Source organism: Fulmarus glacialis, unplaced genomic scaffold (assembly GCF_000690835.1).
Source record: "Fulmarus glacialis isolate BGI_N327 unplaced genomic scaffold, ASM69083v1 scaffold44124, whole genome shotgun sequence".
In the NCBI taxonomy this organism is placed as follows: Eukaryota; Metazoa; Chordata; class Aves; order Procellariiformes; family Procellariidae; genus Fulmarus; species Fulmarus glacialis.
The window spans coordinates 1-10371 of record NW_009210712.1 but is presented as its reverse complement, the minus strand read 5'-3'; the positions used below and the strand labels follow the sequence as shown (position 1 = coordinate 10371).

At 34.1% G+C, this 10371-nt stretch overlaps 1 protein-coding gene across 1 annotated transcript; it reads left to right on the top strand.

Moving 5' to 3' along the window:
• The first annotated feature begins 2033 nt into the window (after positions 1-2033).
• On the top strand, positions 2034-9218 carry LOC104076405 (centrosomal protein of 290 kDa-like). The gene is made up of 12 exons (XM_009577258.1): positions 2034-2085; positions 2708-2828; positions 2949-3026; positions 3805-3874; positions 4086-4132; positions 4508-4651; positions 4860-4913; positions 5879-6031; positions 6387-6569; positions 6934-7023; positions 7098-7220; positions 9072-9218. The coding sequence occupies exons 2-12, from the start codon at positions 2727-2729 to the stop codon at positions 9216-9218; spliced, it is 1191 nt and encodes a 396-aa protein (XP_009575553.1). The 5' UTR covers positions 2034-2085; positions 2708-2726.
• The last annotated feature ends 1153 nt before the right edge of the window (positions 9219-10371 follow it).

Sequence of the window (10371 nt, the reverse complement as noted above, 5' to 3'; positions counted from 1 at the left end):
AGGGGGGGGAAGAGGGCGCGGGTCCCAAGCAGAAGCGTCCGGGCGCAGGCATCGTCGCAGCGCGGTGCCCGGGGAAGGTTACAGCCGGCTGTGCCTGCTCTCGACTGATGCCTCAGCTGTGCCCCGCGATGAAGGTGGACGCAAAATAAGGCAATCCGCTAATTCGGCAGAGTTAGATGAAATGGAGGCAAAGTTGTCTCTCAGCAGCATCCTGGAGGGATCGCGGTCTGTCGCGGTTATCATTCCCGGGGCTGGGATATACAAATGGGAAGAAAATAGGAACCCTGCACAAGATCCCATTTTGTTCGCGGCTTTGAAGTTAAGATCGAGTGCTCTGTAGAGCTAGTAAATGAGAGCTAGTCTGGGTAATGTAATTTGGAAATCGGAAGTAGCTTAATCTGGGTTAGTCCTGGTAAACTAACACGGAGTTAGCAGAGCACCTCTCCTGCATGACTGTGCTGCTCCTTGGTATTCAGTTTTTCTCTAGTATGCATGACTCTGTGCTACGCATGGTACACACCTTTATGGAAAAAGAACAGCAATTCGTACTGGTGCTTAATTTCACTGTGATGGTAAGGTATCCACATGGTAGCTTAGCTACTTCTTTACGTGGTTTCCTGTAGGCAGCACAGGACTTTATTGTTGTTCTGACAGTACTTAAGCGTGCCCACCAGACCTCCTTTTCTATCTGCCCTTGCTGAACTTTGTAACATCTGGCCATTTTATGTATGTTTGATTCCTTGAGTAAGTCAAGAAAATCTTGTGATAACTAATGTCAAATGCAATCTATTTCACACTTTTTGTAGAGTCGTGATCTCAGTGTCTCACCACACAGATCATCAGTCAACTAAAAGCACAGGTTCTAGTTGAGGGCAAGGTATCAGCTAAATTTTATGATAGAAAACTCTTCAATTAAATAAGTTCTCTCTTATTGTCCTTAAGTATGTACATACTGTGAAAGATACTGTATGCTTAGATTGTGCCCTCCACACCTTACTATAGCTGGTCTCCCCACAAGTTGGATTATTTTATGTACAGGTATCTCTCCTTTTGGATAAAATTTTAGGACTGATACTTTCTTAAGACGTTATTTTTTAAGTTAAGAGAAAAAGAGATTTGAAAGATGGAAAGTAGGAAAAGATTGATAGTAGTAAGGTTGCTTTCAGAATAGTTTTGATTGTCGGGCATTTCATACCCATAATTACTACATCCCATTGTTTAAGAAAAAATTAATATGTTTTAAAAAAAACAACCCTTAAACAAGTATGTTAATGAAATCAAGTAGTATTCAATTAACTGAAGAAGCAGGAGTGCCAAGATCAGTATGCGCCTGCGTGTGATTTTCTCGTATTTTCCTTTGCTGTCTACAACAAAGCAGAAAAGCAAAAATGTATATATGATGTCATCCTTACCGAGTTATGGATTATATGGAATGCATGTTTTCGAAAACATTTAGCAAACACTGAAGAAATGGTAAATATAGGGGAGCTCTCAAGCAGTTCATGTAGTCAGAAAAGATGAGGAAAAGTTGGTTTTTATCATCTCTTAAGCATACAGCTGGATTTCAAAGTCTTACAGCTGTTCTTTCAGACTGCTTAGGCATATTTTTGGGGAAAGTAATACCAGTTCAGCCTTTCATTAAGGAAGGAAGTTTTAGTTGTTGAGTCTTTAAACTGCTGAATGATGAACAGGGTACATGATGGAACAGATTTCAAAATATCATGCTTAGCATAGAGTATTGTTGCAGTTATTGGTTGAGCTTGATTTTTTTTCCTATAAAATGTATATCCCTGCTGTATCATTAGTTTTTTGAGTAATAATGAATTTGATATTCTAGTTAGTTTTATTTCTTTCTTAATTTTCTTAACCATTTATGCCATATTCATAATGTAGGGCAATAAGTAGGTTAAAAAATGTTCTGTTTTAAACTTGGCAGAATCTAATTTTTGAAATATTGATAATAAAGGCTAGAGGCAGCTCCAGAGAATAGAATAATCCAGGACTTCCAATCCCTTCTGCCTTTTTCAGATACTGCATTGACTTTCAGGTATATCAGAAGTCACTGCGGCCCACAGCAACCAGTAGGTAAGCAGTAGAATAAAACTTTGCACCACTTTCTGATCAGATTTTTGTCAGTTTCCAGGTTGTTTACCGTCCTTTATCAATTCAAGTATTCTAATCAAAAAGAAAGGATATTTAATACAAGAGTTTAATATCTTAGAAATTAATGTCAAGAAATCGATGCTCATAGTATCAAACTAAAGCAGGTGTTGGTGTTGTTTTAAATATTAGAAATAATGATTTTGTGACTGTAAAGAGATGTTTATCCTTCAAGGGCTGGTTCAAAGGGCATCCAGTTGTGTTTGTTCATTTACATAAAAATACCGCATTGAGAGGTGGGGAGGAAAAGAAGGATCTTAAAGTTAAAATGGAGTTTTCACATGTGTCCTGATCTTCACGGTTAGTGTCACAAATTCCTTGAGTATGCATGATATAATTTTTAACTTAAAGAAAAAATGGTTTTACTATAGTCTCCTTGTTTGCATTAGACCAAAATGTGAACACAATGTTAATCAGTGTTACAAAATTGATACAGTTATTAGAATCATCTTGTGTGGTTCAGTGGCCAGCCTCCTTTAAATCATTTAACATAAAATTGATTGGCCCTGATAATGTCTGATAATTGTTATTTTAATTTTTGTTCCAGGAAAAGTTATAAATTCAATATGGCACCCATTTTAGATTGGAAGAAGCTTATGAAAGTTGATCCAGATGCTCTGCCTCGTCAAGAGGAACTAGCGGACAGATTGCTGGAGACCATGTCCAAGGTACTCAAGGGGAAAACAGAACATAGGGGTTTTGTTATGCATTCTTCCCCAAACTGTCTCTGATTTATTTTGTGAATTTCCTTGATATTTGTATAAAAACACTGTTGTCTCTTTCCTTAGGTTGATGGGAAAGACTTAAAAACTGAAACTCCGGAACAACTGATACACCTTTTTAAAATTACTCAGTCGCTAATGAAGGTTTGTATTAATCCTCACTTTCTACAATTCTGCAGATGCATTTGTTTATTTTTTGTTTAAATGAAACCATCATTACTCTTTTTTTTTCCCCTTTTCCTGCATTCAACACACTGGTTATTCCTAAGAGCATTTTTATGCTAAATGTGTGCTTGCACCAGAGTATTTGCTTGTAGCTGTTGGGATTATGGCACGTAGCAGTGGGAAGTAAAGTGAATAGGACTAACATAGTTATATAGTTAAGGAACCTTCATTTTATAGGTGGAAAATGCAAACAAACATCTCAAAAATTGGTTAGATGTTGTAAGTTATTGTTAATGATTTTAACTTTAATAGAAGCTTTTGTGGTAGGTTGATGTTCTAGGGTAAATAAAAATGTCACCATGAATGAAGAAACACCACCATCCTAAAAGTGATCCTAAAAATCTATCATACTTTCTTGTATTTACTCACAAATGTACTGAAAGCAAAAAATAACAGCAGCATAGGTTAGCACATTGGTTTTAGAGAGGCTTTTTTACTGTTTTCAATTCTCAGCAGTATGCTTTTGAATGCTTAGGTAGTCCTGTAGAATAAATTACTAAAGAAGACACTTGAACAATCTGAACTTCTTAGTTGTCAGCATGGGGGAAAATGGGAGTGGTTTCATTTGTTTAAAAAGAGAAAGATCTATGTTCTTTTGTAAGTGTTTTCATCATTTTAAATGTGAGGTCTATGGAAAAATCTTTTAATTTATGTTAGTAGTAAATATCTTCTTTGTTTACTATACTTTTTTTCCCAGATGAAAGCTCAAGAGGTAGAGCTGGCACTAGAAGAAGTTGAAAAAGCTGGGGAAGAGCAAGCCAAATGCGGTAAGCAAGCCTTTTTATGCTGTTCCTAAATTATTTGTTAAATGTATTTTTTAGGGTTTTTTTTAAGTTCCAGGAACTGAATAAAATGCCAGCTGCTCTGAAGTCAATTGCTTCAGTGAAGCCAAATATTTAAAGACTAAGGTTAACCATTGTTGTTTTAGCTACTTGTTACCTTGTTGGGTAATTCACTGTATCTGTTCTATTTTAACAGAAAATCAATTTAAAACAAAGGTGATGAAACTTCAAAATGAATTAGAGGTACGTTTTAAAATTTTGTTAGTTTATAGAGTGCTGTTTGGTGGGGTTTTTTAAATGAGGTTTTTTTAGACTCATATTTTAATCTAGCAAAGGGATGTAATAGCCCTACATTTTGGCTAATACTTCTATTGGCTTTTGAATATTCACCAGCCTCAGGTTTGCAAAGAGCTGTATGTACAATGAATTTTTTAATGCTTGAATAAATCCCATTTATTTTTAGAGATTTCTGGGTTTTGTTGAAAGAAGGTGGTGAGCCTTTCCTGTTGCTTTTCCTGAACATTAAGAACGTTAGTCTTAGCATCTGCTTTGTTTTTTCAGTTCTTTCTATTTTGAAGAACTGTACTGTATTTATAATGTTATTTTAATACTCTTAAGATGGCACAAAGATCTGCTGGTGGTCGTGATACTCGTTTTTTGCGTGATGAGATCCACCAACTGGAAAAACAATTAGAACAAAAAGAGAGACAGTTAACAGATATAGAAAAAGAATTGGAAAAAGAGAAGAAAGTGAATGAACAGGTAAGAAGGACTTCAGCTTGACATCTCTAAAAGCTGTTCTGGCACATCTTTTGAAAAGTCGATGTTCTGAAAAGAGCCTCTGAAATTAAAAAAAACATTGATGAAATAGGACCACTGTGCATTCGTTTTCTGTTTTGTTTCTGGAGTTCTTTGTTTTCATAGTTTGTGGTGTTAGTGATACATACAAAGGTTTTCCATCTTGTTTTAGCTTGCCCTTCGAAATGAAGATGCCGAAAATGAAAACATCAAATTAAGGAGAGAGGTTAGTAAAGAATTATTGCTGATTTACTGTATTTTTAACTTTATTTATATATATATTATTAGCTTTCTGTTTTTGTAATCTTTGGTGTGGCGTGATGTTTAATTCCGTTTTAAAACATTTTCTGGTTACTGGTACAAAGAGAATATAGAATTTTAATCACATTTAGCAAATATATAGTACGTTTGCTCCAATGAAACTTAGTTAATTGAGGTCAGGAGGTGTCTACATTTGAATTTACATAGTCCTACTGTGCATTAATTTTGTCTGGATTTTGTGTTTTGAATTTTTAGTATTTTTCTTAAATGCTATTGACAAATAGATTTGGTAGATATTAGACAGGATTTGGTATATGCTTGCTGCATTTGCTAAGATTGTCAGATTGGTTAAAATAAAATTATAAAAAGTCAGAAGTTAATATAACAATAAATGCAAAGATAGAGTTAATATTCTTTGTTACTAGAATTTTTTTTTTAATCATTCTCTTTAAACATTTTTCTAGCTGTTTTTAGAAAAAATGCATGTTTTATAGCATTTGTTACCTGTAATCTTGGCCTCTCAGAGAATAAAACAGACATCAAAAGTAAAATTAATGTCCTGGGGGGGGAAAACTTGAGAATCTTTCCTCAAAATGCCCTTTTTATGTATGTGTGTGTATGTGTGTACATACGTGCACAGGTGTATAGAAAACTATTTTGTCTCTATGTTGATTCCTATTTAGTCTTCCTAAAGCAAAGATAATTCCTAATATTTTTCATGCTTTTTTCTCTTGGTCTTGTTCTCTCCTTTTTAATCTGAAGAAAAAACACATAAAGAAAAAGGTGAGGCTTCTAAGTTTTTTAAAAGCAGACTGTAGGAATTTGGATGGGTTTTGACTGTCTTAGCTCTTTGTGTTAGCTTGCTAGAAAAGCAACAACTGGTCTTCAGCTCTTCAAAATAGATTTAAGTTTGGATTGCTTTCTGTGCAGAATGAACAATTGCGTCAGGATGTAGTTGACTATCAGAGGCAAATAGATTCTCAGAAAGAAACATTTCTATTACGAAGAGGAGAGGATTCTGATTACAGATCACAGTTGTCCAAAAAGAACTTTGAGCTTGTCCAGTATTTGGATGAAATACAGGTAAAATTTATGCATGCTATTGAGTATTTATTAGACTGACAATAGTGTTTTCACAAAGTTTTGTCAATTTACAGATCAAGTCATGTGGAGTAAGGGGATTCATAATGCATTTGGGTTCTGTGATGCATATGCTCTGCATCTGTGAATCTGGCAGAGGTAATGAAGTTACTGGCAATGGGAGATGTGCCTTTTATTTGCTGTTAGGATTTGTTGAAATTGATGATCTATAGCTGAAATACTGTCTTCTGTGCAAATTTCATGTAAGACTTTCAAGTCTTACGTTTAAGGTAGCTATCAATTTGTGCTTATTCAGGTATTAAGAATTTTTAAAGCAGCTTTTTTCTTAATTTTGCAGAATTTGACTGAAGCTAATGAGAAGCTAGACATTCAAAACCAAGAAATGAGGAAGAATCTTGAGGAATCAGTGCAAGAAATGGAGAAGATGACTGATGAATATAACAGAATGAAACTAATTGTGCAACAATCTGATATTGTTATGGACCAGTTAAGAAAAGAGAAAGAACAGTACAAATTTCAAGTAAGAACTGACTCTTATATTATTGAATGTAATTTTTTTAGGTTTATACTGTATTTTCATATGTTAGCTTAAATTAAAAAACATTCAACATATCCAGTTAAAAACACACGCTCTACTGAAATAACACTCTCTAAAAGTAGTGTGATCTTTACATTTTGTGCAAATTTTAAAACTTGACTGCAGATCACAAACTTTTTTTGTAATAAATGTTAGTCATACTCTATTCTTAAGAGTCATGACCTTCCGTTGCTGCTGTAATGCTAATCTGTTAAATTGTACGTCCTTGATGTAGTGTGTTTGTACATATATATTGGTTAAGCAAAACATTTTTGTGATGTGATATTCATCCAAATGGCGTTTCTAGGTTCAGGAGCTTTCAGACCAGCTGAAAGCAAAGAATGAAGAAGACGATCCACTCATGGCAGCTGTAAATGCAAAAGTTGAAGAATGGAAGGTACTTTTTAATACTTTTTTATTATTTTTAGAAATTATTTCAAGTGTTCTGATGGTGTTTTATCTTGTTTTCAGAAAATCTTAGCTTCAAAAGATGATGAACTCCTAGAGTATCAGCAAATGTTGTTTAACTTGAAAGAGAAAATGAAAATGGCCCAACTTGATGTAGACAGAAACAGTATACTGGCCCTTCAGCAGGTACAGTCTATGTGAGAAGTTACACACACACAAATTACGATTCGCTAAATATGCTAGTGGCCAAATAATTGTTTAGTCTTTCATAGTTTGCAAATACTAGAATATGTATTAGTTATGTTTGAAAATTATGAGACAGGTTGATTCATTCCACTACAAAGTTAGCTTAATAGACAATGCACAAAGGAAACTTCTCTTGCTGTATGTATGAACATACATAGTTGGTTCTGTTACTTTCATACTTGTCTTTTCTAACCATTAGTAGAGTGATTGCTTTAACATTTAAGCATCCATAATTTAATGTTTTTAAATTACAGCTTAGTTTCTGACCTCTAAATTTTTTAGTCAAGTAAGCATCTTACCTTTTTAATTTTCTGTGTTCCTTTATCTCACCTGATGCCATAGTATTAAGTCTGTGGTTCAGCCCATGATAGAGCTAGCTGAATTTAAGTATCTCTCATATTCATGCAAAATTACATAGTTCTTTATGATTTTGAATTTCCCCACTTTCTTGAGAAACATAAAAAGAATAAATAAATAACGCGACCTATTAGGAACCCTGAAATATACATTATGGAAAGCATACTGTATGATACCAGGATGATTTCCTGCCTTGCTTCAAGTTTTTGTAAATAAATGTGTCATGATATTTGTGTTACATGTTGGGCCTTTGTAGACTGAGCAGTATGGTGAGATATATTTATGCAGGCTTCCAAAACTAGGAACAGATAGCTTTTCGGGAGAAAAAAACCCTTAAGTACAAATCAGCCTCTGATGATCAGAAGAGGAAGGCAGCTGAAAGTGACTTTAATAAGCAGTTGTAGAGTCTGGGTTTAGCTGACTGGATGGCTGTAGAGGTTGCTTTTTTGGATGACCATCATTAGCATGACATTTTGAACAGTTTTGGAAATAAGCGTATTTTTAAAGCAGACACTTAAAAATTAAGTCAAGTATCAAGTTACTGCACTGTGTTCTAACTCAAAATGGACTGAGCTTGTTATGTTTCAGCGTATGTTTACATTCTAAAGGGTTATGTTTAGCTCCTTACAACGTTGCTAAGCTCTTTACCTTTATATTTGAAATGTGTTTATATTTGTTCTCTAAGAAAGCCTGAGTTTTTGTTTTTCATAACATTGGTATAAAGTGAGGTCAGCAACTCTTGAGATTTTTACATTATAATTACTTTCTGTAACTTTTTTCCAAGTTTCTTTTTTACCTTTTTCCTCTTTTTTTGTTCATCACAGAAAAAATAACATTAAGCTCTCTGTGATATTTCTAAAGTTCATGTATGAGCCCAGAAATAGTATAATATAAATAGAAGTCACTTTCACAGTCTGTGTGTACTTATGGATGTATATGCATGCAAAACAAGGTGTGATACAAATTTTTAAAAGTTGGATGACTTGTTGAAAGGCAGTCTGCAATACAGGTGTCATGTATGATGGATTGTTAGTCCTCCCAATCTTGAACTTGTATCTCTTGGTTCCCGCTGGCAATTGTTCATGAGGAAGCTATAAGAAACCTGTATCGTCTGAAACTTTTCATCATACGTTGTCTAACTCTTAGAGAACTGTTGTATTTAAAATTGATACACTAAAATACTGCTTTTGTGTGTGTGTGTTTGAATACTTTATTTTTACTCTTTCTTTTATTTTTCCTGCTTTGCCTTTATATACCCAACTTCTAGATAATATCTGAACTCTGTGTTGTAAGTACAGTATATTTGATGTTCTATAAATTGTTTTGTATTAGCTACTTTTAATTTCTTCATTTACTGTGTGGTGTTCTATATTGGTAGCTTGCCCGTCAGTAAAGAAGAATTCTTTAATGGAGTTTCTTTTTTTGTGTGTGTAGGGTGTGCAAGAGCGAGATGCTCAGATAAGATTGCTTACTGAGCAAGTCGAACAGTATACCAAAGAAATGGAACAAAATGCATTTGTTATTGAGGAATTAAAAAATGATCTCCAAAAAGATAAAGGTAACATGACAATTTTATTTTAATATCTATGGAAAGGAAAAAAGAAACCACAAATTTACTGTGCATTCTTTATTCTCTAGAGATACAGAAAAAATATTTGCAGTATTTGAGTAATATTAGTCTCTAATTTTTTTTTTTGTTTCGATTTATTAAATACTCGTGAAGAGTTTAAATTTATTCACAGTACTTCAGTGGGTATGATGGGTAATAGAGTGCCTAATAAAACTATGCGTGGTGTAAAGGTTAGAGCATAACATATAAGGTCTCAGCTCTATCAGGAATTGCAAATGATTAGTAGCATGCAATTCAAAATAGATTCTGATGTCCCTTACGTGCACTTCTTATAAATACTGTTTGAATGAATGATTAAGGGGGGGAAAAAAAAAGCTCTTTTTTTTTTTTTCATAAAAGTAATCTTTTGTAATTACTTAAATAAAAGAGCAGAAAATTAAGATCTCCTTTACAACATCATCTGGAGTGTTTCTTTCTTGCTTAATGGCTGATAGCAAGAATTCCTAGCTGAATTGTGAACAGATCAAGGTTTTTCTTTCCAGGTCACTCATCTCTTGCTCAGCAGAATCGTATTGGGGATATGCAAGAAAAGTTAAAAATGCTAGAAGAGAGAACTAAGGAGGCTGAGAAATCAGCAGAATTAGCAGAAGCAGATGCTAGAGAAAAGGACAAAGAGCTCGTTGAGGCTCTGAAACGGATGAGAGACTATGAACTGGTAAACAATTTGTCAGAGTGGAGACGGTATTTCATCATATTTTTAGGAGATCATTTTGTCCTTCCATTTTTTATTGACTGTGTTCTAATTAGAAATTAAATGAATGACTTCTGATGTTCTTTTCTTTTCTTTTCTTTTCTTTTCTTTTCTTTTCTTTTCTTTTCATTTCTTTCTTAATAACATTTAGTGGTCACTGACTGCATGCAATTTGTTAGCCATACTTAACAATTTTTACAAGTTGTCAGTTTTAACATATTCATACGGGCTTCTGAAGTCTGTTGAACAGTAATTGAACACTCAAGATACGATTCTTCGAAGGATCATGTAGTAAGAGGACTCAATTTTGAAATATGCAGAGACTCCTCTGTAGTCAAAAGACAGATTTGTAGGATCTGCTTTTTATTCGGTAACTTTTTTCACTAAGCATATGTCCTGGTTTCGGCTGGGAT

Bases quoted from the DNA above. Each gene is read 5' to 3' on its own strand.
- LOC104076405 (XM_009577258.1), top strand. From the start codon at position 2,727: ATGGCACCCATTTTAGATTGGAAGAAGCTTATGAAAGTTGATCCAGAT. The intron at 3,875-4,085 runs GTAAGCAAGCCT...CTATTTTAACAG, and splicing joins GGAAGAGCAAGCCAAATGCG to AAAATCAATTTAAAACAAAG. The intron at 6,032-6,386 runs GTAAAATTTATG...TTAATTTTGCAG, and splicing joins AGTATTTGGATGAAATACAG to AATTTGACTGAAGCTAATGA.